Source organism: Archocentrus centrarchus, chromosome 16, assembly GCF_007364275.1.
Source record: "Archocentrus centrarchus isolate MPI-CPG fArcCen1 chromosome 16, fArcCen1, whole genome shotgun sequence".
Classification (NCBI taxonomy): domain Eukaryota; kingdom Metazoa; phylum Chordata; class Actinopteri; order Cichliformes; family Cichlidae; genus Archocentrus; species Archocentrus centrarchus.
Window position 1 is genome coordinate 32537012 of NC_044361.1, and position 27860 is coordinate 32564871.

A 27860-nucleotide genomic window follows, 5' to 3' on the forward strand; every position below is an offset into this window, starting at 1 on the left:
AATACTTGATAGTTTGAAGTTTAGTAAACTAAATGGAATTGGTATTATTAGCTTTATTCATCTAAGTTGCTTTAACACAAAATATCTGAGTTATTTTTACTCATAATGAGTAATTTTTCATGCTTAAAATGTTTGAGTTGATGAACTTAAATGATTCAAGACAATCGGTTTCCTCAAACAATTTCAGTTGAACTAACTCACCATGTTTTACAGTGTACATGTGTTTAGATTCCATCAGCCATCACATCAGGTAATGATGTCATTGGTCATATTTGTCAGAATGATCACAAACACCTGATTATTGATTATTCTGCTTCTGTTAACAAGTTCAGGACTTTTTGATCTACTGAAGACCGACCTCACTGGACAGCCTGAAGCTCTGACATTTCTACTTTTACACTGAAAATCAAATCAAATCAGTTTTTATCTGTTTTCTATTGTAGATTTCTAACGTGCATTTGTTCAGTGAAAGCTGCATCATTTGAAGTCAGACAGATGTGACGTTACTCACTTGGTGGATCAGTGCAGGCCAACGTTCATCCTCAGAGTGTTTCTCTGAGAGAAAAGAAATATTAAAAGCTTCATTCATGACTGATTTAACATCAGCATTAATAATCAGACCCTTTTTAGTAACTGACACTTTATTTAATCCTAATTATCTTTGTAAGCTCAATTAATAACATTACACTTGTCAACATGAAGTCACATTTGCCATCAATGGAAAACTATCAAACTCTGAGGAAATGATCCAGTTCAGTTTCACTCAATAATTTTGTTCATGTTTTTATGTTAATATCAATGACTTTATTGTTTAAATGTATTGATTTTCAGGGCACTGACCTCTCTCTGTGTCCTCCACATCAAATCCTTCAGCTGATGTTCCTGCAGCTGCAACACATTGAATCCAAACTGTAACTACATAATACACACACTGTGTGTGTCCTTTATGTGAGCTCATCCTGAGTGTAACACTGAGTCCTGACAATAAAAAGCTTTAATATTTCAGTCTCAGCTGTGCTGACTGAAGGCAGGAGGAGGCCATAGTTACACAATCACAGAGAAATCACTGCAAAGACTTTTTAATAATCTACCTCATACAGGTCGTCTGTCTGTCTCCATAGTGGAGTTTAAGTCCAGTCAAAGCTGCACATAAAGAACCATTTACAATACAAGACTGATAGTAATGAGCTCAAAATGCAAGAATTCAATGAAGCAGAAACAAAGAAAGAAAAATGTTTTCAAAGGAAAGATGTTCAAAGAGCTTTAAAACAACATTTACACAAGAAAGTCACTGATTCAATAACCTGAATATTTTTGATTTAAAATCTTTGTAATTTGATTGTGTTTGTACAAATGAAGGAAACACATTCCTTCATTTGAAGATGATCATAAATTTGATATTATTCAGTTCTTGTTGTGATTTTCCCTCACAGATACTGATTCAACTCTTTGGATTCTTCTTTCAGTGTCAGCTGGAATATTATGGTTTAAATTCTTCTACACACAGTTAAGAATAATCACACCATATTCATTGACATTATTACAGATCACTCTGACAGATGACTTTATCTTACCTTTGAGTCCTGAGCTGCTCTCTGACAGCCTCTGCACCAGATCAGTTCTCTTCATGTCTGTTAAAACCTCCATGATCACCTCCACAGACTGATGACCAAGTTTATACATCATCTGATCCACTAGTTCTTCTGCCGTGTTTCTAAGTGTGTGTATTTGTGGCAGGTCCACCTTGAAGCATGTGAACTTTAGAAACCACCTGAATTTCCAGCGATTCTGTTCACTCAAATCCTTCAGTGTGTCCAAAAGCAGCTCTTTAACAGCTGCCATTGTTGCAACCTGGAAATTTCAAAGCAAACTTAAAGAAAATTTGTTGGGTTGGTTGGCTGTGTCGGGGTGTCTGGCTGGCATTCCGGGATTCTGGGTGCCCTCCCCCATGGGGTGGTGGGGCGCTCAGGTGAGGGAGCAGCAGTTGCCCCACACGGGGCCGGTTGGTTCTGACTCAGGACCACTGTGTGCGTGCGTGTGTATGTGTGAGTATGTATGTGGGGGTGTGTGTCTGTGTGTGTGTGCGTGTGTGTACGTGCGTGTGTATGTGTGCGTACGTGCGTGTGTGTGTGTGTGCGATATTTGTTGTCCTTTGTATGCATGTGGGGTGTGTGTTGTGTCCTGTTTGCAGTGGGGGCAGTGGGTGCCGGCCTGGAGTACGGTGGCGTCCTGGGGGTGCGGTCACTTCAGGCCCTGGACCTGCCTTCCCTGGGCTGCGGGGGGGTGTAGGGAACTGGGGTGCCTAGTGAGCCAGTAGCTAGCTGGCTCTCTTCCTCCGGGGGGTAGTCCTCTGCCTCCCGGTCATATTTATCCTGGCCCCTCCCCTCCTCCCACTCAGTTTAACATCACATTATGCACACATAAGTTCTCGGGGGTGGGGGGCTCGTGCTGCAGTGAGTAGGGCCATCACCTCGGCTCTGCTCGCTGTGCTGCGTGATGTCCCACTCCTCCTTTTTTAATTGCATTATACAGCTCACAACACATCATAGTACATATAGGGCCTTGGGGGGCAGGTGTGTCACACAGTGGTTAGTGGGTGGCACTGCTGAGGTGGCCCCACTTGTCTGTTCACTGCTGCCTGCACCTCAATTTTATTTACATTTTAGACATTGAGGGCCTTGGGGGGACAGTGTGGATGGGCGCTGTTATTCAGTGCTCATATTACATCTGTCCCTCCAATTTTAAAAGCACTGTAGTTTTCACACAGCCATACACATTCTTCTCAGTACATACATTCACATCACCCCCCCAACACGCTGAGTGGGAGGAGGGGGCGGGCGGGCCTTCTCACACCCCGGTTCCATGCACCCCGCCTGGGATGGGGACTGGCTCATTGTTCGGGGCTGGGTTGGCTGCTTCCCTGGGTTGCCGCTGGCTTGGTGCTGGTACCCGCTCTCCCACATTAGGTGTCCATGTATGTTACATGTGCGTATGCATGAGAGTGTGACTGGTGCATGCGAATGTGCGTGCGTGTGTATGTGCGTGTGTGTACATGAGGGAATGACTGGTACGTGTGTGTGTGTGTGTACGTGCGTGCTTGTGAGAGTGTGTGTGTGTGGACAGCTGGGCCTGGGTTGGTGGCTTGCCAAGCCTTGGCACCGGTGGGACACGGAGGGTGGGAGTTACCCCTCCCTACCGCTCCACGCTGCTCCCCACTGGTCGTCACTGCCGCCCCTGGGGTGTGGGTGCCCGTGGGTCCCGGGATGTGTGGCCGGATGTCTCGGCATGGTTTTTGGCCTGCTCCCTTGGCGGCCGTGACCTGGGGGTGGCTTGGGCCTCTTTGGCGCGTGGGGGGGCTCTGCCGGGTGTCGGGCTGCTCTCGGGCGCTTGGGGCCTCGGGGGCCGCATGCCTGGCTCGTGCTGGGGGTGCCGGCCTGCCGGGGGGGGTGGGCTGCCGTCGTCTCTGGCTCTCTGGACTCTAGCCCCTGGATTGTGGGGGTTCCGTCTGTAGCCTCCTTCCTTCCTCTTCTGGGGAGTGTACGCGGTTGCCATCGGGATGTGTGGCCCCAAGTCTTCTGAGCTCCTGTGCTGTGGATGGCCTGGGTCCCCTGGGTCCTTCCCTATCTGCCTCTGGATCGCGGGGGGCATGGTTGCAGTTTCTCGCCCTCATTATCGAATACATTGCATGACAAAGGCGCATACACACACATTACTACAAACAATAAACTTGTGTGTGTGTGTTTGTGTGTGTGTGTATATGTAGGTGCATATGGGTGTGTGTATGGATGTGTGTGTGTGTGTGTGTGTGTGTGTGTGAGTATATCAACCCCTTTTATTTTTTTTTATTTTTATTTTTTTTTTTTTTTCTATCTCCTTTCTTCCTTTTCTCCCCCCCCCCCCCCCCCCCCCCCCCCCTTTTCTCCCCCCCACCTCTTGTTCTTGCCCCTTCCTTGTTGCCTGTCAGACTTGGCATGAATAACTAAATAAAAAGATAAATAAATAAAAATAAAATTGCAAACATTAACAAGAAGAGCCTATAGGAAACATATAGAGCTGTTCTTGTCAAAGCAAATATGTTTGGTACATCAGTGCATTCGGATCATCATTCCGATTGTGAAAGATGCCAGACATGACAGGCTAAAAAAAAAAAAAAAAAAAAAAAAAAAAAAAAGAAAATTTGTTGTTTCACTGAGAGAATTAAAGATTTATGTGGTTGTAGCTGTTTTAGACACTGAATATCCAGACACCACAGACATTTACACCTCCACATGCAGGAAAAAAGGGCCACCTGCATCATGAAGGACCACACACACCCAGCACACACACTTTTCCTCTCAGGCAGGAGGCTGAGGAGCATCAAGAGCAGGACCAGCAGACTGAGGAACAGCTTCTTCCCTGAAGCTGTAAGACTGCTGAACTCTGGTGGGGCTGTGTAGCTGTACTGCTCTTCCTCCATCAGTCCTTGCTCACATTCATGCTGCTGTTGCTGCTGTCAGTCACACAAGTCACTGCTGTGGCACCACATGTGTCACTACAGCTTTATTCTACATCTTAAAGTGTTATTTTATATTTTTGTTTTATCTTTGTATTTATTGTTTCTTTATATTTATATTTATTCTTCTTTAATATTGTTTGAACTGTCATGACTGTTACAAGAGCAACACGAGGACCTGAGGACAGAATTTTGTTCTGCTGCATGTAAATGTGACGTGAAGGACAATAAAGGATCCCTGAATCCTCTGAAGATCAGCTGAGCCACTCTGTTAGCTTTTACTACCTCATCAGTCTTTTATTTTGAAAAACACACTTTTTCACTTAGTAAATATTTTGAATCTAAACTCAGTCCAATCTAAATGATGAAATTATGATTTTCATCCTGCAGCTTATTGAATAAAAGCTGAGCTCTGCAGAGTCACACAGATGAGACGTTACTCACTTTGTGGATCAGTGCAGACAGATGTTCATCCAGATGTTTTTCTGAGAAAAAAGACAAAATAATAGAAATAAGTGACTGACAACAGCTGATAGAGCTTAATTTACAATATATGTTTTTCCTGACTGTAAATATGTTTATAAATCTGAAGCACTTTAATGATTTTAACATGTTTTGTCTGTATTATCTTACTTTTAGGTTCTGAGCTGCAGTCTGACAGCCTCTGAGCCAGATCACTCCTCCTGATATCCTTTAACAGCTCCATGATCTTCTTCACTGACTGGTGGCAATAAGTCTGCACCATGGAAAACACTGTGTCCTGCAGGTCTGACGCCCCGCTCTCCATTAGTTGGAAGCATAAGTCACGGTTCCTCCTGAAGACCAGCTTGAACTTGTTGAACTCGCTGTCACTCAGATCACAGGTGTTTCCAAAAGTAGCTCAATAAGAGACTCCATCGTTTCTACCTGGTAAAATCAGAGGTCAAATGACAGCTGTGTACAATTCAAAGGTCTGTTTGATCTTTAATTAACACAAAATTGTTCAGTTTGTTAAACATAAATTCAAAGCTGAAATTAGGTTCAATTCAAGTCTTTGTAAAATGATGACCTTTGAACCAAACTCAGACATAAAGGGTGTCTCTTTGAAGGCCATGAGCGGCCGACCAGATTTAGAGCAGAAAATAACGTCCGTGAACATCTGGTGCTTGGTGGGTACCTGCTTGCATTAGTTTGTGTTTCTTTAGTAACCAGAAGGTGGTTCATTGTTTCCTCCTTCTGAAGGATTTCATTTTCATTAACAGGTTTGTGACATTGTTTCACTGCCTGACTGTAACTCCTTCATAGACTGCTGCAAAACCTGCAGTGAGTCTCCTGATTTTACAGACAGAGGGAGGTTTAACTGCTCACATCTTTACTGCTTAGAAACAGGGACGCTGGATACTGACCATTCAACACTGCAGCTGTTTGGAAACACCTGCGTGACCGTGGCTCATTGAGGTCTTAGTGCTTCACCTCAGTTTGGACAGGTGCCTTACCTGCTGTTTCTAGGCAGGTGAGGCACCAGGATTCCCAATTTTATGGATCAGAGTCATTTGGATGAACCTTGTGATTACTGACTTAATGTTTTTGATAATAACATAAAAAAGAAAATGATGACAACATGACACAGCTCCAGCATGAATTTGATGTGTATCATTTATATTAAAGATGAAGATGATTTCCAGTCTTCATCAATCAAAGCTGAACTGTGTGAAGTCGACTGATGTGACATTACTCACTCTCTGACTCAGTGCAGGAAACTGTTTGTCTGAGGAAAACAGAAACAGGAAAAGTCAGATTAGAAACTGCTTTATGGTCAGGCTTTATGAACATTTATAACACAAAAGATTTCACCTCAAAGTGACACTTAAACCTCATCAACCCTCATCCTACCCACACATTTAACATACATGGACCACCGACTGGAGTCCCTGAGGACCCCAATTTACTGGCAGAAACAATCATAATAGAACAATTATTATTTTAATTAAAGCATTATATCAGATATGTAATTAATGTCATCTAAAGAATATAAAGTAGTTGAAATAAACTGAGGACTGCATGGACTCCAGTCAGGAGGATGAAGGTTAACACTGACATAATTATAATCTGTAGAGCTGCTTAAAGACTTTCCAACCATGATGAATGGATTTGGATGGATTTGTTCTGATCTGTTTAAAATACTGGAACTCAGCTGATGTCCTTCCTGTTTTCTTATATCTATGCAGTATTTTCACACATTTCTTTCTTTGTTGCCTTACGTTTGGTTCCTGAGGTCATACCTGATAATCTCTGCACCAGATCAGTTCTGCTCATCTTCATTAAAGCCTTGCTGGTCTCCTCCACACACCCTCGCCCGTACGTCTCCTCCATCAGCTCCACTACATCCTGCGTGTTTCCTGCTTTCAGTTCCCTCTTCGAGAAGAATGTGAACTTTTTATCCAGTTTAATGATTGACTTGAACTCAGCAAAGTCCTCTGGACTCAACTGGTTCAGTGTTTCAATGAGCAGCTTCTTAGTCGTCATTGTTACCACCTGGAAAATGAATAAATCACATCACACATGCAGGACAGGATGTTACTGTTTGTTATCTGATGGATGCAAACTGACTGCTTTGCATTTCACTCATCACAACATTACTGACAGAATGGCAAAAACCAAGCTGTAGAGGACGGATATCTACATTATTCTACAATTAAATCTACAAATGTTTCCAGAAAGGGAAGCAGAACCTTCAACTATCAGACCCTCTCCTGTGGATCCAGCGTAATGCAAGTAGGGCAAAATCCCTGAAGGCAGTGATGGTGTTTGGAGGTCAGGGCGTGAGGTGGAGGAGGCACTAGAAGGCTGTAAACTAAACCTGTAGGAGAAATTATTCAGCTCATTTGCTCTCTGCAGGCTGCTGTCTGTCACCTCACACCCACTGATTATCTTCATCTCACTCCACACATCCCTCAGGCTTTTTTGCTTTACACACTTTTTCTTGAGTGTGGCCACCAGCTTCCTCTCCTAGTCCTTGCATTTCCTTACCTTTAACCTTAGGTTGTGTTCGAGCCTCCTCAGTTCTTCCTGGTCCCAACCTGAAGGCTTTTGAAGGCTTTCATTTTGGAGATTTCAAAAGACTTTAATTTTCTAATACAAAATGATCTAAAGTGAACTGTGGAAACAGAAAAGTTCCTTATAATGGGATTCTGAATTCAGATGATAAACAGCTCCAATGTGATGTTTCAGAGGGCTTTTACTTTGAAAACCAAAATCAGACTGAGTGACACTGAGGGTGTATACTCTTCATCTTAAGTGAAATGAATCTGTGAAAACAGCAAGATTACTTATAATGGCTGTACACACCCTTTGAAACCTTAGTCTTTATTAATCTTAATCTTTAATTTTTATTTATTCCTTTCACTTTGTTTTGTCACTGTATCGTGATTTTGTTTGACAGACCAGGAAATGTCTGTTTCCTCATTTCTTGTCTCAGAGTCATATTTTAATTTCAGTCAGTAATTATTCTCCACAAGAAGGAAGAACAAAAACACCAGAAATTGCTTTTTCAGTCGTTCATCGCTTGTTTTGAGTGATTTTTACCATCATTCAGTGTCCTGTTATGTCGGCTATGACGGCTTTGACTGAAAGCAGAAATAAAGCTCACCTGGTTTCTGTCTCTTCATCTGGAATCAGCTCATCTGAACTCGGATCTTTGGAAATGTGAAAGTTTAGAATCGCACCTGCGCCCTGAAGCAGAGGAAGTCTTAGTGTTATTCCTCTGCTCTTACCTTAAAGCCTACAGTTTCCCAGCCTCTTCCTGACCAGCCGAGCGGGCTGCAAATTATATGAAAAATTACATCTGGTTTACGGACCCTCTAGCCCCGCCTCTTACCCACTCCCCTCCACGCCAAAAGAGTGACAGAGGATTGAAAGCGAAAAGAAAAAGTGTAAGCGAAAAAAGTTAAAGCAGAGTAAAAAAAAAAAGTCAATGAAAAAAGCAGCTAGTGTTAATATTTTTTCTTAAAGCTGTGATTTTAAAAGTTTGTATGTTATTTTTCAATGAAACTTTTGTGTGTGTGTAAAAAACAGGATGTTTAATTTTTTAGTTTAAGTTCATTTTTTGGGTTCGTTTTTTAGTGGCACTGTTTTGGCTCCACAGGATTTACTCAGGACTTGTAAATTATGTAAAATTTTAAAGATAAATCATTTTAATTTCACTTGTTAAAATCTTATTATGGGATCACAGTTGCAGAGGTGACCTGTTTCTCACACATTAAATGATTCTGAAATGAAAGATGTCTCATATCACAGGTGCAAAAGTAGATTTTGTTACATTTTCATATCTTCAGTTATTGTCACTTGATTTTGTCCCTGTGAAGTTACATCTGAATACTTAACACAAGATAATAAATGTGTAACATTAGCAAGTTTTATATTTTATCTCTTAAGGAAAATATAAGGTGGGTTAAACAATCAGACCGTTCTTAGTGACTTATTCATATTCCTCGGCCCACTGGATTAAAATGTAGCTGACTGAGCCAACGCTGAACAGCTTTATGCAACCAAAACTCCAGCAAGGCTGCGGGTTAAATTACTTAAATTTCACTGTTTAGTGTCAATACCAGAGAACCAGATAACAAGTCTTCAGTGCTAATTAACCCATAAACTTTTTATATGTACAAGTTAAGGAATAAAGTCATCAGTCAGGTACAAATAAAGCAGGCCGGTCCCTGACTTACATTTTCAATGTTTTTGACTACTTATCGATTGCTTCTATTGTTTTACATTTATTTTCAGTAATTTGTTTAACTATTTATCAGTCCTACAGTTATTTACAGAGTTTAGGTAGTATTTCACTTTAATTTTTAATGGGATAATAAAGACTGAACTAAACAACTAAAAACTCACAGTGATCGTCCTGCTCAGTGGTCTTCATTGTACCTGCTTCATATGCTGTTTTTAGGCCACTTCATTCTATCAAAAGCTTCAACCCTCATAAAAACATCAGGAGTATTTATAATCGATTAAAAAACTGAATGAGCCTCTGACAGTAAACAGTTATCAGACACTGTTGTTGTTCTTTGGTGCTTTCAACGGAATATTTTATTGATAAAGTACAAATGTTTTTGTACAGCACTTTTCAGGAAAAAGGCAATAAGAAGGATTTTAAATTCTATTCTAGATTTAACAGGGAGCCAATGAAGAGAAGCCAATATGGGAGAAATCTGCTCTCTCTTTCTAGTCCCTGTCAGTACTCTAGCTGCAGCATTTTGGATCAGCTGAAGGCTTTTCAGGGAGCTTTTAGGACAGCTTGATAATTACAATAGTCCAGCCTAGAAGTAATAAATGCATGAATTAGCTCTGAGAAAGGATGTTTCTAATTTTAGAAATATTGCGCAAATGTGTAAAAGCAGTCCTACATATTTGTTTAATATGTGTATTGGCCCCATCTTATCTCAAAGACCTCATAGTCCCATATCACCCCAACAGAGCACTTCACTCTCAGACTGCTGGCTTACTTGTGGTTCCTCGGATACTTAAGAGCAAAAAGGGAGGCAGAGCCTTCAGCTTTCAGGCCCCTCTTCCCAGCTTGGATTCAGGAGACAGACACCCTCTCTATTTTTAAGATTAGGTTTGAAACTTTCCTTTTTGATATAGTTAGGGCTGGATCAGATGACCCTGAACCCTCCCTTAGTTATGCTGCTATAGGCCTAGGCTGCTGGGGGGTTCCCATGATGCACTGAGTGTTTCTTTATCATTCACCTCTTTTCATTCTGTTTATACTCCACTCTGTATTTAATCATTAGTTATCATTAATCTCTGTCTCTCTTCCACAGCATGTCTTTTGTCCTGTCTCTCTCCCCTCACTCCAACTGGTCATGGCAGATGGCTGCCCCTCCCTGAGCCTGGCTCTGCTGTTTCTTCCTGTTGAAAGGGAGTTTTCTGTCATGATCCTGGGTCCACTGACTTTTTGTTTCTACTTAGTTTTTTTAATTGTGTTTTCCTTTAGAGCTTCCTTTGTTTTTTTCCCTTTCCTGGTTTTGCTATTGGTTATGTTTGATTACTTGTTTCACAGTGTCTCCTGTTATGTTGTGTCAAGTCCGTGTCTTGCTTTTTTCCTCTTGCTTCCTGTTTTAGTTTGACGGTCTTCTGTTCCTCATGTGTTTGCTCTGTTTTACTTCCTTTGTATCATTAGTATCATTGTGTTCACCTGTGTTCCCAGCTGTCGCCACTCCCCTCATCATCCCTTTTGTATTTAAGCCCTGAGTTTCCTCCCTGTCATCTGTTTCCTCCTGTGTGCTTCCTGTTCTGGATTCACGTTTATGCTTTTGGTCATGTCAACAAGTTGTAGTTTGTGCTGCTGGCTCCTGACCAGCCCTTGCTTGTTCAATTCCTGCTAATAAAGTTAAAATTTTAAATTAAGCTTTTTGCCTTGTGTGTCCTGCATTGGGGTCCTCTGCCTTACCTGCCACAGCGTCTCATGACATTTTCATTGTGCAAAACTTGTGCAATTCTTGTCTTTTGAAGTCATTAAAATACACTGCTCAAAAAAATAAAGAGAACACTTAAACAACACAATATAACTCCAAGTAAATCAAACTTATGTGAAATCAAACTGTCCACTTTGGAAGCAACACTGATTGACAATCAATTTCACATGCTGTTGTGCAAATGAAATAGACAACAGGTGGAAATTATTGGCAATTAGCAAGACACACTCAATAAAGGAGTGGTTCTGCTGGTGGGGACCACAGACCACTTCTCAGTACCTATGCTTTCTGGCTTATGTTTTGGTCACTTTTGAATGTTGGTGGTGCTTTCACACTCGTGGTAGCATGACACGGACTCTACAACCCACACAAGTGGCTCAGGTAGTGCAGCTCATCCAGGATGGCACATCAGTGCGAGCTGTAGCAAGAAGGTTTGCTGTGCCTGTCAGCGTAGTGTCCAGAGGCTGGAGGCAGTACTAGGAGACAGGCCAGTACACCAGGAGACGTGGAGGAGGCCGTAGGAGGGCAAAAACCCAGCAGCAGGACCGCTACCTCCACCTTTGTGCAAGGAGGAACAGGAGGAGCACTGCCAGAGCCCTGCAAATGACCTCCAGCAGGCCACAAATGTGCATGTGTCTGCACAAACGATTAGAAACTGACTCCATGAGGATGGTATGAGGGCCCGACGTCCACAGATGGGGGTTGTGCTCACAGCCCAACACCGTGCAGGACGCTTGGCATTTGCCAGAGAACACCAGGATTGGCAAATTCACCACTGGCACCCTGTGCTCTTCACATATGAAAGCAGGTTCACACTGAGCACAGGTGACAGACTTGACAGAGTCTGGAGACGCCGTGGAGAGCGATCTGCTGCCTGCAACATCCTTCAGCATGACCGGTTTGGCAGTTGGTCAGTAATGGTGTGGGCTGGCATTTCTTTGGAGGGCTGCACAGCCCTCCATGTGCTCGCCAGAGGTAGCATGACTGCCATTAGGTACTGAGATGAGTTCCTCAGACCCCTTGTGAGACCATATGCTGGTGCGGTTGGCCCTGGGTTCCTCCTAATGCAGGACAATGCTAGACCTCATGTGGCTGGAGTGTGTCAGAAGTTCCTGCAAGATGAAGGCATTAAAGCTATGGACTGGCCCTCCCATTCCCCAGACCTGAATCCAATTGAGCACATCTGGGACATCATGTCTCGCTCCATCCACCAACATCACGTTGCACCACAGACTGTCTAGGAGTTGGTGGATGCTTTAGTCCAGGTCTGGGAGGAGATCCCTCAGGAGACCATCCGCCACCTCATCAAGACCATGCCCATTCGTTGTAGGGAGGTCATACAGGCACGTGGAGGCCACACACAATACTGAGCCTCATTTTGACTTGTTTTAAGGACATTACATCAAAGTTGGATCAGCCTGTAGTGTGTAGTATTTCATTCATTCAGATCTAGGATGTTATTTGAGTGTTCCCTTTATTTTTTTGAGCAGTCTATTATTGATTTTGTTAAACTCAATGACTGTTTTTAATAAGCTGAGGAAATTCTCACAGCTTGTGATGGAAGTAATTTTGTGTTAGGAAACTGTGAAATCTAAAACTTTCTTTTTAGAGTGTTCCTTGAGAGTGGCTCAGTGGTTTTCTATGGTTCTGACAGGACAGTGATGATACGAACATGAGGATGTTAAAAGTTATGATGTACTATAACAGATTAAACCACCCAGCAGTGTATATGTTAGAAGACACGTAAATGAATATAGTATAAAGGCAAAAACATTATTTAACATATTTGAACAAGACAATATTTTTTCTTTTCATTTGAAAAAATTTTGCTGATCATACATATTCTCTAAAGTAATGTCTTGATTGATGGACCTTTGGTTGTATTGGAGTCTTTTTTATAGCGTTTTGTTACTTTGACCATTTCTTTCAAACTAGACAACTTCCCACCAGTAGTTGGGGGCTTTAACGCTACAGATCCATCACAGTATCGCTTGGCAATGATTAAATGAGCACCCAAAAGGATCCACTTCATGTAGGCTTTGTCTGACCCTCCAGTGCTGAACTCTTAAGCCACGAGATCTCAGACATCCAAAAACATGCGTTTCCCCTCCATTTGGAGTATTCTGTTGGATATCTGTCAAAAGGCTATTCAGTTCTTAATATGACAGATCTGTTTATCTTAATAGCTCAGCTCCCAACGTTTCTGTGTCTGTACAGGGTTCTTCGACTTATTCCAAAGCATGATGCAATTCTCAAATGTCACACAAATGGACAGAAAGTGAGAAATCTGTTCAGCAGATTTAATGTATTGTGGCTGACCTGGATGGGCATTCAAGGCTGTTGGGGGTGACAAACTGTGGATCACATCAGCAGATCTGTCTAGACTCATATTCATGAAGCAAGCTGTGAAAGCAACCCAGTAGGTTCATGACAGCCTTTTTATTATGATCACATCTAGACACAGCTAGAAATTCAGATAGTTTGTGCACTCTACAAATCCTTGGTTGCCTAAAATTTTCAGAATCTTTGCTTTGCAGAGACTCAATACATTGCAGAGCACTAGTAAAAAAAAACCTTGTGATCACATTTATGCAAATTAATTTATGTTTTTATTTCATACAAACATAGATGATATTTTCACTTGAAGATGCTCTGATTTCAGCTAGAGATCTAAACAAGGACATTGTAATGATCACATCATTTTTATCTCAGTAGGTGGCAATATGAGACTACGGTTTGGCCTGACAATATCATCAGAAACAAATGCTCTGTGTTCTTTTCTCATAATGGTGGATAATTCAACAACAACAAGTCAATTATTTATTTACTATTTTTTAGGACATATGTTCACATGCTCTGCAACCCAGTACCTTTAATTATTAACAACAGAATAAATATTTGTATTCAGCCTTTATGGCATCACCGCGTCCAAACTGTAACTGGTGTAATAAATCCACCCACTGACTCAGTGTTTAAGATTCATAATGAAATTGATGGACAAATATGAGTTTACATTTAGAACAAAATGGATTTCACCACAAATTTCTTTCAGCAGAGGTCATTAACAAGCCGTCTCTCATGTGTCTGAAGGATTTTATAGAAAACATCTTTGGAGGAACCACCAGCTTTCAGGGGACCATTGTAGAGCTCCCTGATCTTCTCCTGAGAGGTTGGCAGAGCTCTGATTCTGTCATAACTTTCTTGTTGGATAACTTTTTCTTTTAGGAGTTCATCCAGAATCGGTCCAACGTTGCTCACTCTCTGGATCAGCTCCACTCTGTGTTTATCCACAAAGTGGTTTTCTGAGGAAAAACAAGTGATTGATCTGATTTGTTTATAATCAAAAACTAAAACCATTAATATCTTACATTCTCTTTTTTACTTATTTCCAAATATAACTCACTGAAATTCATTAAACATTAGAGAGACTAATTTCTTGGTTTTTATTTTTTTTAGTTTTAAAGATAATCTACTTTATTTCAACCTGTGACTTGGTATCTCTATGCTGCTTTTATCTCTTCTCCTTCCTCTCAACCCCAACCCAGTCAGATGGCTGCACCTCCCTGCATCTGGTCCTGCCAAAGGTCTCTTCCTGTTGAAAGGAGTTCTTCCTCCCCACCTTCTCTAAGTCCTGCATGTAGAGGATCATCTGATTATTGGAGCTCTCACTCTGATATTGAAGAGTTTCTACCTCACAACCTAAAACTCTTTCTGACAATGATAAAGTTTATTGTTGCTGTATAGAAAAGTATTCACTAATCTGCCTTCACACACAGCTGAACATGAGTGACATCCCATTCTTAATCCATAGGGAGTGTGTTTATGGGAATTTTTGACCATTTCTCCTAAAGCACATCTCTAAGGTCAGACACTGATGTTGGACATGAAGGCCTGGCTCACAATGTCAAAAATGTCTTGGTATGCTGAAAGCAGGGAACTAAGGGTCTGAGCCCAACTCCTGAAAAACAACCCCACCCATCATCACCCCTCCACCAAACTTTACACTTGGCAAAATGCAGTCAGACAAGTACTGTCCTGGAAACTGCCAAATCCAGTCTCGTCCATCAGATTGCCAGATAGAGAAGTGTAATTCATCACTCCAGACAACACGTCTTCACTACCATAGAGTCCAGTGTTGGCATGCTTTACACCACCGAACCAGACACTTTGCATTGTGCTTGGCGATGTAAGACTTGGATGGAGCTACTTGGCCATAGAAACCCATTCCATGAAGCTCTGTTCTTGAACTAATCTGAAGGCCACATGAATTTTGGAGGTCTGTAATGACTTATACTAGCAGTTAGAAGTGATTGGAACACTTGAATTAAATAATTTGAATGGGTGAGTGAATACTTTTGGCAATATAGGGCATGTCCCTGTTGGATTTTAAAAGTACAGTCAACACTGTCACTAGATTTGCATATGCTGGTTGGTGGCTTTATTGAAAAACCTGAGTGTGAGACGCCACGAGAACCTTGAAGCATAAAGCGGCCACAGACTGCCCGCAGTTCATTGTGTTTTGTGTTTTTGAGCACATCTTGGGATAAACTCTATTCTGCTGGATTTTTGTGTCCTGCGTCTGAGTCCTACCTGCGAGACATGGCACTTGGTGAGGAGGCAACAACTGTTGATGCAATTATTAGGAAATGAAAGAAACACAAGATGACTGCCAATCTTCTTCGGTCTGGGACTCCATGCAAGATCTCACCTCATGAGGTAAGGATGATTCTGAGAAAGGTAAGGAATCAGCCCAGAACTACCCTGGTCATTGACCAGGGGGGACCTGGTCAATGACCTGAGGAGAGCTGGGACCACAGTCTCAAAGATGATTGTTAGCAACACACTATGGATTAAAATCCTGCAGGGTACACAAGGTCCCCCTGCTCATGTCAGCAAATGTCCAGGTCTGTTTGAAGTTCTCCAGTGACCATCTGGATAATCCAGAGGAGGCATGGGAGAAGGTCATGTGGTCAGATGAGACCAAAATGGAGCTTTTTGGTATCAACTCCACTCACTGTGTTTGGAAGAAGAAGAAGGATGAGTACAACTCCAAGAACCCCTTCACAACTATGAAGCATGGGGGTGGAAACATCATGCTTTGGGGTGCTTTTCTGCAAAGGGAACAGGACGACTGCATCGTATTGAAGGAGGATGGATGGGGTCATGTATCACGAGATTTTGACCAACAACCTCCTTCCCTCGGGAAGAGCACTGAAGATGGGTCATGGCTGGGTCTCCCAGCCTGACAACAGCCTGAAACACACAGCCAGAGCAACTAAGGAGTTTTAAGGTCCATTTTAAGGTCCTGGAGTGGCCTAGCCAGTCTCTGGACCTGAACCCAATAGAAAATCTTTGGATGGAGCTGAAACTCAATGCTGCCCAGAGACAGCCCCAAAACCTGATAGATGTGGAGAAGATCTGTATGGAGGAGTGAGCTAAAATCCCTGCTGTAGTGTGTGCAAACTTGGTCAAGAATTACAGGAAAGGTCTAACCTGTGGAACTGCAAACAAAGGTTTGTGTACCAAATATTAGGTTCTGTTTATCTATTGTATCAAATATTTAATTCATGTAATAAAATGCAAATTAATTACTTATAAATCATACAATGCAATTTTCTGGATCTTTTTGTAGATTCTGTGTCTCACAGTTGAAGTGTACCTACGAAAAAATTACAGATCTCTCCATTCTTTGTAGGTGGGGAAACTTGCAAAATCGGCAGTGTATCAAATATTTTTCCCCAATGCATGTTGAAGCTCGTTCACAGACTGAGATTCAGTTATTTCATGAATCAAAAACAATATTTTAAATATTCAGTATCTAAACTTTGACGTGTTTTCCACTGAAAATCAGTGCGTCAGCTCAGAACAAGATCTGCTTGAAGGAAGCATAAAAGGATCAGCAAACTGTGTCCAGATCAGAGTCCGCTTGCACGGCGGGACAAACCCACAACAGATCAGGGTCAAAGACTCAGATCCAGTCACTTGTCATTTCCCACCTCATCCTGTCCGGATCTGATTTGGATCAGTTAGTGTTGGTGTATTTTGTCCAGTATGATCTGTATTCCTTATTCAAACTGGATCATCCTTCCAAAATAATACTGAAATATTTCAAATTTATCAAGCCAACATGTAAACAGCTCCTAAAAGCTGATCAAAATTTACATTCATTACAGACTTTTTTGCTTTTGTTCAGTTAAATGTGTCTCTATCACTGAACTCTGTTTGAAACATCTGCTCTGGCTGTAAGAGAGCCATCATCTATCAGTAAAGACTGAATGATATAAATTCTGAACAGTTAAACTGGGGAAGATTAAAGCAGAGTTTGTTTTGGTTGTTCAGCCTAACGATCACCTCCTTCACTAAGAACAAGCTCCAGCAAACAGCGACCAGATACAAGTTCAACAGTCAGAATCAACTCCAGATATTTCATCTGTTTGTCTGTGGTGAAATAACGAGGGAGCAGACCTCACCTGGCCATCAAACTGCCTGTCACTCAATTGTATTTTAAAATATGGGACTATATATTAAAATGGCTGTAATTCCCAAACAGCTGATGCTCTGCACTTCAGTCACACCTTGATAGTTTGGCTGGATTGTTAAAATCCACTGTGGTGGTGTTCAGAGGCAAAATTGACAGAGGCAAAATTGTGCATTTTGTCCAAAAGCACAAAATGCACAAAACTGCATAATATGAATCATCCCAGACATGCAGATTAATGCTGATAATATTCCAGCAGTCCCACCAAAGGACGACAACAATCCAATGAAAACTATTCGACTCAGCTCTGCTCCACTTTAATCAAACTGCAGCATGTGTGAGGTTATAATATGAATGAAACACAAAGTTCCTCTTTGTACTCATTAAGTGTAATTTCTTACCTTCAACACGGCCAGATGCTGAATAATCATCTGGAATCAAAAGAAAATATAAATATGATATACTGTGTGTTTTGTGCTACATTCACCACAAACAGTTTAATTTAGACACACAATTATATTTCATATAATGACAATGTTGTCTATACTGTTTAATAACCACTGACTTGTATGAATTTTGCACTTCCAAACTGGTTCATGCTCTGGTTCACCATCATTTGAGTCTACGAGGGTAAGGTTGAGTTCTTCCTCTGGATCCTTAATGTACACTTCATAGAAGTTCAGGCTGTTATATCTGAAGGTTAACTCCTGTGGAACAAATTCATAAAAATACATAAATAAATGTGTAAAATAACCCACATATATACACATATAGTGGAGGAGCAGCTCTGCTCTCTTCACATATATTTGTCATTGTTTTTTATCCTGGATTTTTCTGTGTCACCTGTTCACTCTCTCTGATACTGTCTCTGCAGCAGCAGCACTCATTCACTCAGTTTTGTGCAGAAGAAAACTGAAATAAAGCTTCAAACACGTCTTTTTGTGTGAGCGAGCAGAGCCTGAAGCATATAAGAACTAGTCCATTTAGCATTTACAGCCGGCTGTGATGAACTTCCATAGTACAGCTCCCTCAGAGCCTATGGCCATCTTCTATATACAGTCTATGCTAATGAGCAAACTTGGAATGCATCAAATTCATGGAGTCCTTGTTTGCTATCTGATCAGGATCAAGTGGTCATGTCTGTGATCAAAACAGCAGCATGTGTCCTTAACCAGCCTTCAGACATGACTGCACATGTATGTTTCAGAGTACAGGTGCATCTAAGCCTACAGTGAGGGCTTAAATCTTGTCAGCAGGAAGGTTTCATCCAGCACAAATGTTACAAACTTTACCTCTGGTTGGATTTCTGCTGTTTCCATGTCGGCTCTGAGGCTGAAAGCATGTTCAGTTTGCAGGTATCTGTCTGGGTGTGGCTTTTTGAGCCTTTTGTATCCATCTGAGGTCTCATCCTTGTTTATTCTCTGTTTAACAAAAAAGGCAAGTTTATCAGTTTAATGTGATTTTTTTTATGGTGTTTACACTTGTTTGTGAAGCTCTGTGAAATACTCACATTTTTTCATAATAATCTTATTCATGTTTTTTTAATTGAAAGATGTTTTTGAATATAATGTCAATATATTGAAGTTGAAGGTAACTCTGCGTCTCCAGCTGCTCAATGTCTCTCTCTCTCTCCTACAAACTCAGACTCTAGTCTTGATTATATTTCAGTATTCTGTAAACCTGAAGTGAGTCATGTTCACATGTTGCAATAAATATTTGTATGTTTGCATCACTTTGCGCTTTGTCTGCTTCTGTTCTCTGTTGTAAAGATATCTGAGACTTTTTGGAGTCTCGAGGTCCTGCTGACCTTTCAGTCTCATTTATAAATGCTTCATAAAGCACAGATGGTCCTCACTGTAGATGAGCTCACACAGAAGACTAAATTAATAACTAGTAACTGCCTGAATTAACCATGAGTTACAATAATTAACAAGCATTTATAAAACCTCTGTTAACGCACTCACTAATAAGTGCATATCTTAATCATCATGTATAAGTAATCATTTAATTAGACCTTCTAACTGATACATGAACCATTAACAGCTCATAAATAACTTGTTTGAATTTCATGTAATATTTTGTGTAGAAATTTTTAATCCATAATTTAAAAAGTATTTAAATGCTGTCATTAAAAATATTAAAATATGAGCTTATTAATGAAGAATAAAGCATTTATAACTGTTTATAAATTACACACTAATGTCCACTAAAATAACATTCATGGTTTATAAATGTGCAGCACGGTGGCGCAGTGGTTAGAACTGCTGCCTCACAGTTAGAATACCATCTGGAAGGCCTGGGTTCGATTCCACCTTGGCCCAGGCCTCTCCCTCTCTCTGTGTGGAGTTTGCATGTTCTCCCCGTGCTTGCGTGGGTTTCATCTGGGTACTCCGGTTTCCTCCCACATTCCAAAGACATGCATTTACTGGGGTTAGGTTAATTGGCTACTCTAAATTGCCCATAGGTGTGAATGAGAGTGTGAATGAGAGTGTGAAAGGTTGTTCGTCTTTCTGTGTTGGCCCTGTGACAGGCTGGCGACCTGTTCAGGGTGTACCCTGCCTCTCGCACTATGACAGCTGAGATAGGCTCCAGCCCCCCCGCGACCCTGAACAGGATAAGCGGAAGCGAATGGATGGATGGATGGGTTTATAAATGAACTGAGTGTTTACTTATATCTTACTAATGTGGTTATTAAAAAGTGTTACCACACTGAGATACTCAGTTACCTGTTCCAGAGCAGGATCCTGTCGCATTGGATAAAGGTGGAGTTTGAGGAATGATGTGTTGGGTTTATAGTACATCAGCATAAAACAGTTGATTTTTGGAGGAAAGAAGAAACTTATCAGAGCTCCTATTAGAGAGAAATTTGGCTCCATTATCTTGACATGTGATGGTGTGACCTCAGACACTTTCTCCACAACATCTCCACAGTCATCTATGTGAAGGACTGCAAACTTGTCCAGTATGTCAGGGATGTCATCTGCATGAGAACACAACAACACACACTGAGTGAGATGAACAGATTCTAACAGTTTGTGCACTCACTGTCACAAATTTGAAACATCTGAAATGATTTCCTTCATGTCCTCTTACCTGTGCAGATCCAGTGTGGCAGGTGAACTTCATTTAACTTCCCAGCAGTGACTGTGACGTCCATCAGGGGACCTGCAGGCATGTATCCTCTGCTTTCCATCCTCTCCATGTGTCCCTCCCAAGAACCAAACTGGTACTGAAAGCTGGCCTTTTCCTTACAGACCCAGCGCAAGCCAGAGACACTGCATTCAAAGTGTCCTTCTTCAGACTGAAGGCTAACATGGGAATCAAATATATGTTCATGAAGGGAGACAACAGAGTGAATATGAATAGCTGTGCTGAATTTATTTGATGCCAACAGAAACATTGAATTTGCTGTGCTGCAGGATTCAGGAAGTTAATTTACCTGTAAGTTGGAGCCTCGTCTGCATCTGTACCGTTCACCTCAGGTTCAAGTTTAGTCCAGTCACTGGAGTCCTGCTGCAGAGGGCACTCACTTTAGGAAATATGTACACAACTTTATTTTTGTAAAATCACATAAATAAAAACAAATAAACTTTAGGATGAGCGTGAGGGATTACCATCACACTTCCACAATCCTCAGACTCTGAACTTCCTCCAGTTTCTCGTCCTTGTTGAGACACAGATCATGCAAATCAATGATGTTATGCTGACATATAAAATCATGCTCTAACTGTCCACATGTTTTGCTGCTTGATCACTTTGTGCTGTGCAGTGCTGCTCAAACATGAGAACATGTTCAGCAGGACGTGCAGCTGAGAGAAGTCTAAGTTGAAGAAAAACAAAATTAATGAAAAAAACAAAAAGTCAGATAACTTGTTTTTGATCACTTCTACAGACTACAGTGAAAAACTGCAGTACTGGACAAAATCAGCTGTGGATATGAGCTGCCTCAAAACTCAGAGACCCACCAAACTCATTGTTGGTAAATCCTCTGAGCACCAAAGGTCATGACAATCAGCCAACAGTCTGAAATATTTTACTGGAAATGAAAATGTCAACCTGCTGGTGGTACCAGAGGAAAAGTCCAGACTAACTAAAGTCACTGGGATTCATCCTCTGGGGACCATCAATGTCTGACTGAATTTCATGGAAGCCGTAACCATAAAATCTAACAGACCACGCTCTGCAGACCACATTTATTTCTTTTTCATGGAAAGTACCTTTGAGTCCTGAGCTGCTCTCTGACAGCCTCTGCACCAGATCATTCCTGTTAATCTTCTTAAAGATGTTCTTGGTCACCTCCACAGACTTTTCTGTGTACGTCTGCAGCATCAGATCCACCAGGTTATAGGTGGGGACCTCCTCCAGTCGGCCCTTTGGGATACACAGCCCCATCATAGCGTCGCTGCTCCCCAGGAACCCCTTGAAATTTTCCAGCTCGTTCTGTCTGAAATCATCCAACATTCCCAAAAGCTTCTCTCTGTCTGATTGGATGGTTAATGCCTGACAAAATTCAAAGCAGACAAAAAAGTGATGTGATTTGGTAATAACTTTATTTGTAGATGACAGATTAATCCAATTTAATCAGGATTATTAATGAATTCATTATTATTGTTACTTACTGTCTGCATCTGTACAGACAGATGTTCATCCACAGAGTGTTTCTCTGAGGAAGAAAGAAAACAATAAATAATGACAGACTGCCTCGATGTGTGAACTAAATAATGTTTTTCTTTGCTACAAAATAGCGAGTGAAGCAAATGAAATCTTGAATCCATCTGTGATCAGACACTCAGGACATAAAGTGGAAGAAACTTTGCTGACAATCAGAAGAGAGTCTGAGATGGAGATGCTTCAAACATCAGACTCAGAGTCCGTCTCAGCATGTACCCAATATTAAAGCCCTGAGATCAGCTTCACAATCAGAAACACTTCATGAGGACTGCTCCTTATTTTTAGTTTGCTGAGGTCTCAGGAAGGCGAGTGGGACCGGAGGAGTCTCAGCAGTGTGAACACTTCAGTCCACCTGAGCCCGGTGTTTGCTGTGGATTCTTCTATAGCTCGTCACAGCACGTCACTCCACCAGCTGCTCTACACTTATGAACTACACACAGAACAACCATCAAATTCTGCTAAATTCATCCCTCCAGTTTTCTTAGTAAAGGACAAAAACTTAAGAAGATCAGGAAGAGAAGTTTCAGTACTAAAACCTGAAAAACTGGCAGGAAAGGCTGAATTTGTATGATCTACTTTATTGTCTAAATATTGCCCCAAACGCTTCAAAAACATCAGTTTTTGATTCTGAGCAGCTTTAACACTTCATCAAGTGAAGCCGGTTCTCGTCACGCTCACTGTTGTGATCCTTGTTTTGGATCAATAGTTTGTATCTTCGTGCTTCTGGTGGTTTTTCCTCTTTTCTGTGTTTCCTGCATTTCCACTCTGCATTCTGACTGTTTACATGTGTGAGTTTATTTTTTACTTCCAGTTTCATTTTTAAGGTTAGTTCCTCCTGTAGTTTCTGTGTTTTTACTTCCCTCCTCTGTTCCTTTCCTCCTTTATTCCTCTGTGTGTTTGAGTGTCTGGATAATTGACTGCAATCATTGTGTAAATAAGACTCATCTGTATAAAGATGTTTCAGACTCATAACACACTGATCAACCATCAATCATTTGTTGTAATCGAGCGCACTGATGGAAAAATGACTTTTAAAAGCAGCTGCAGGCAGTCTGACTGTAATCTGATTACATTTATGTTGAAACTTGTTTGTGTACGTGTTTAAAGATGAATTATAATCTTCTCAGCAGTGACATCATGAAAACACAGAGGTTGGATTCAGTTCTGATGATTTCTGCAAAGTTATTTTTGTAGTGCTGTTGCATTGACCACTGATTTTGATGTTTGTCATTGATTAAAAGTCATCTGAACATGTTTATTGTAAATTATAAAAATGCATTTATGAAACATTTCTGAGTGACACACAACTGTGAAACAGGATTTTTCTGCTCTTACCTTTGAGTCCTGAGCTGCTCTCTGACAGCCTCTGCACCAGATCAGTTCTCTTCAAGTCTGTTAAAACCTCCATGATCACCTCCACAGACTGATGACCAAGTTCATCCACCATCTGATTCACTAGTTCTTCTGCCGTGTTTCTATGTGTCTGTATTTGTGGCAGGCCCATCTTGAAGCACGTGAACTTCAGAAACAGCCTGAATTTGTTGAGATCCTCAAATCTCAAATCCTTCAGTGTTTCAAAGAGAATCTGTCTCACAGCTTCCAGCTCTTCTTCCTGAAGGATCCAAAGGATTTGTTAATCAACTGTGGAATTTCTCTGTTTGGAGATTTAAAGATTTCTTTCTTTGAATTTTCTCAGAGTCACTGTAGGAGACGTTGCAAATATTAATGAAAACATATCTTCATTAATATTTATATTTTTCAGAAGGATCACTCAAACACAGCTGGTAATATCTGTGGTACTGATGATATAATGCTTGAAGATGTGTCTTGGTTTTGGTAACAAAACACAAAAATTTCTTATTTCTCTGACAGAAAGTTTGTTTTTATTGTAAAACATGAAAAAAGTAGAACGAGTGAATGAACTATACTAATAAATACTCATAAACTTTTTATTTTAAAGACAAACAAATATCTAACATGACATTTCCTGATTCATCTTCAGCAGTAGATCATTCATTCTGTCATCAGTAGTGGATAACATTATTGCTGCAGAGCTCCACATTAACACTGTGAGAACCATCCAGTTTAAAGATGGTTTGTCTGTTTCATCATGTTTAATGTTCAAGATGAGGAGGATTTACAACCTGAATCTACTGAATGAAGCTGAGTTGTGTAAAGTCACACTCACTCTCTTCAACAGTGCAGCTTCATCTTCATCCACAGAGAGTTTCTCTGAGGAGAAAAGACATTTCAAATGAACTCAGAGGATTCAAATCTCATCAACTTTAAGAAGACACACAGCAAAATGACACAACCCAATTTGGTAACAGGGAGAGAGACCATACACCTGTCCATCATGGGTAATAAACAAAGAGAGACAGAATCATTGACACCTACAGCTAACTGATAACCACCAATAAACCCAACCAGCATGTCTTTGGACTGGAAACCAGAGCACTCTGAGGAAAAGCATGCAGGCACAGGGAGAACATGCAAACTCCACACAGAAAGGTTCCAGCCAACCAGGAGGCTCAAACACAGAACCTTCATGCTGTGAGGTGACAGTGCTAACCACTGCACCACTATGCCACCACCAACATAAAAACCTGCAACAGTAATCAGGATTTATTGGTCATCTGATGAAATCAATAAATCAGATCAGTTATTGATCTCAGATTTCAGAGATTTTACATTGTTGATGACACAGAGTTTACACTCATGCAGCTTTGTTGGTCTTACCTCTGGATCCTGAGCTGCCCTCTGATAACTTCTGTATCAGATCAGTCCTCTTCATGTACAAGAAAACCTTCCTGGTCACCTCCACAGACCGCTGACCAAGTTCATCCACCATCAGATCCACAAACTCTGCTCTGTCTGATGATTCCAACCTCAATAAGGAATATGATAGATTCTTCTGAGGAAAAATCATCTGTAGGAACCTCTGAAATTTCTTGAACTCCTCGTTGCTCAAATCATTCAGAGTTCCTAAAAGCAGATGTTTAACAGCTGCCATTGTTGCCACCTGGAACAGTCAGTACATTCATGGGTCAGAAGTTTATTCATATATTTAGCCAAACATGGGCTGTTATATTGATTACAGCATGTTTATCAGAACTGTGAAGAAAGCACAAACCAGTGATCCTCTTTATGATTTTGAATCGTGTTTATTTACAGGCTGCAGTTCTTCTCACATACTGTGCAGCTAAAAACTGAAAAATATCACTCAACACTATTTCCATGATTTCAGGTTTCAGATGATCTTTAAGTCTTTATCAAATATTTTAAGCACAATAAAGTTGAATCTTTAATCTTAGAGTGGTTGATCTTTTCAGATTTCTCTGTCCTGTTGAAGAGAACAGTCAGGACAAATGTACATGCTGACATTTCCTCAGCTCATCCTCAGTGGTAAAGACATCCTGACATTAGTGTTGGATCTAATTACTGCTGAAGGACTCAAACTGAAGGAAGCTTCAGTTTCTCACAAACATCCAGCATAAATCATGAGAAAATGATGGAAATGAGAGCAGATGATACTTCAGTACTCTGACTTTCAGCCTGCATCTGCTGTCTTGTACTGAATCAGAGATGTGACATGACTCACTGTGTGGATCAGTGCAGAGCGTCGATCATCCACAGAGTGTTTCTCTGAGGACAACAGTGGGAAAAGTGACTCATGACAAACACATTTAACAACTGACTGACAATTATTCAGGAAATATGACTTTGTAAAAATGTAAAATATGCAAAATGACACTTAAACCTCCTCAGCAATAATAAACAGTATGAAGGAGTCACTTTCTCTCCTTCTCCCAAAGTATTACAAATATTATTATTTATAATATAAAAGAAGAAGACGTTACTGAGAAGCTTCTGAGACGTGTCATAAAAACAGTTTTATGATTTTAATGAGTTTTGTTTTTGTTGTCTTACTTCTAGGCAGTGAGCTGCAGTCTGACAGCCTCTGAGCCAGATCAGTCCTCTTCATCTCCTTTAAACGCTCCATGGTCTTCTCCACTGACTATTGGCCGCAAGTCTGCACCATTACAAACACTGTGTCCTGCAGGTCTGCCATCATGTGCAGTATCCCTGTGACATATGAGTCATAGTCGCAGCTGAGAACAAGCGTTTTTTCCCTGACCTGCTTGAACTCTCTGAGCTCCTGGTCATTCAGAGCAGCCAGAGTTTCCAAAAGCAGCTCAATAACAGACTCCATCGTTTCTACCTGCAAAATTCAAAGAAAATCTTCATGAGATAAATGTGTAATTCCTCAGTTGGTTTCAGGTTTTCTGTTTACATTCATCAACACTTTAGAAATGTACATGTGTTTCAATTCCATCAGCCATCACATCAGGTAATGATGTCATTGGTCATATTTGTCAGAATGATCACAAACACCTGATTATTGATTATTCTGCTTCTGTTAACAAGTTCAGGACTTTTTGATCTGCTGAAGACCGACCTCACTGGACAGCCTGAAGCTCTGACATTTCTACTTTTACACTGAAAATCAAATCAAATGAGTTTTTATCTGTTTTCTATTGTAGATTTCTAACGTGCATTTGTTCAGTGAAAGCTGCATCATTTGAAGTCAGACAGATGTGACGTTACTCACTTGGTGGATCAGTGCAGGCCAACGTTCATCCTCAGAGTGTTTCTCTGAGAGAAAAGAAATATTAAAAGCTTCATTCATGACTGATTTAACTTCAGCATTAATAATCAGACCCTTTTTAATAACTGACACTTTATTTAATCCTAATTATCTTTGTAACCTCAATTAATAACATTACACTTGTCAACATAAAGTCACATTTGCCATCAATGGAAAACTATCAAACTCTGAGGAAATGATCCAGTTCTGTTTCACTCAATAATTTTGTTCATGTTTTTATGTTAATATCAATGACTTTATTGTTTAAATGTATTGATTTTCAGGGCACTGACCTCTCTCTGTGTCCTCCACATCAAATCCTTCAGCTGATGTTCCTGCAGCTGCAACACATTGAATCCAAACTGTAACTACATAATACACACACTGTGTGTGTCCTTTATGTGAGCTCATCCTGAGTGTAACACTGAGTCCTGACAATAAAAAGCTTTAATATTTCAGTCTCAGCTGTGCTGACTGAAGGCAGGAGGAGGCCATAGTTACACAATCACAGAGAAATCACTGCAAAGACTTTTTAATAATCTACCTCATACAGGTCGTCTGTCTGTCTCCATAGTGGAGTTTAAGTCCAGTCAAAGCTGCACATAAAGAACCATTTACAATACAAGACTGATAGTAATGAGCTCAAAATGCAAGAATTCAATGAAGCAGAAACAAAGAAAGAAAAATGTTTTCAAAGGAAAGATGTTCAAAGAGCTTTAAAACAGCATTTACACAAGAAAGTCACTGATTCAATAACCTGAATACAGTGACTTGCAAAAGTATTCATACCCCTTGAACTTTTTCATATTTTGTCACATTACAACCACAAACATAAACATATTTCACTGGAATTTAATGTGAAGACCAACACAAAGTGGTATACAATTGTAAAGTGGAAAGAAAATTATACATGATTCAAAAAATTTTTTACAAATAAACTGAAAAGTGTGGTGTGCAAAAGTATTGAGCCTGAGTCCTGAGTCCTGAGTCAATACTTTGTGGAATCACCTTTTGCTGCAATTACAGCTGCAAGTCTTTTAGGGTGTGTCTCCACCAGCTTTGCACATCTAGTGACTGAAATTTTTGCCCATTCTTCTTTGCAAAACAGCTCAAGCT

At 40.7% G+C, this 27860-nt stretch overlaps 1 protein-coding gene and 1 long non-coding RNA gene across 2 annotated transcripts in view; both read right to left on the minus strand.

Moving 5' to 3' along the window:
* Window positions 1–26121, minus strand: part of LOC115794225 (uncharacterized) — a 38156-nt gene extending 12035 nt beyond the window's left edge. Inside the window, exons 1-15 of the mRNA XM_030749602.1 lie at window positions 26027–26121; window positions 25698–25741; window positions 24836–25118; window positions 24285–24328; window positions 23432–23708; window positions 22045–22088; window positions 21643–21925; window positions 21040–21089; window positions 20865–20938; window positions 20519–20733; window positions 20152–20405; window positions 18718–18846; window positions 17991–18132; window positions 17827–17856; window positions 512–555 (exon numbers count right to left, since the gene is read on the minus strand). Coding sequence (XP_030605462.1) covers window positions 512–555; window positions 17827–17856; window positions 17991–18132; window positions 18718–18846; window positions 20152–20405; window positions 20519–20733; window positions 20865–20938; window positions 21040–21089; window positions 21643–21925; window positions 22045–22088; window positions 23432–23708; window positions 24285–24328; window positions 24836–25118; window positions 25698–25741; window positions 26027–26099 — 1986 coding nt within the window. The 5' untranslated portion in view covers window positions 26100–26121. The remainder of the gene's footprint in view (window positions 1–511; window positions 556–17826; window positions 17857–17990; window positions 18133–18717; window positions 18847–20151; window positions 20406–20518; window positions 20734–20864; window positions 20939–21039; window positions 21090–21642; window positions 21926–22044; window positions 22089–23431; window positions 23709–24284; window positions 24329–24835; window positions 25119–25697; window positions 25742–26026) is intronic.
* Window positions 26122–26219: 98 nt separating this feature from the next.
* On the minus strand, window positions 26220–27303 carry LOC115794650 (uncharacterized). The gene is made up of 3 exons (XR_004021187.1): window positions 27038–27303; window positions 26709–26752; window positions 26220–26318 (listed from the first exon to the last, which is right to left on the minus strand). It is a non-coding gene; the product is annotated as an uncharacterized LOC115794650 (long non-coding RNA).
* Between the last annotated feature and the right edge of the window lie 557 nt (window positions 27304–27860).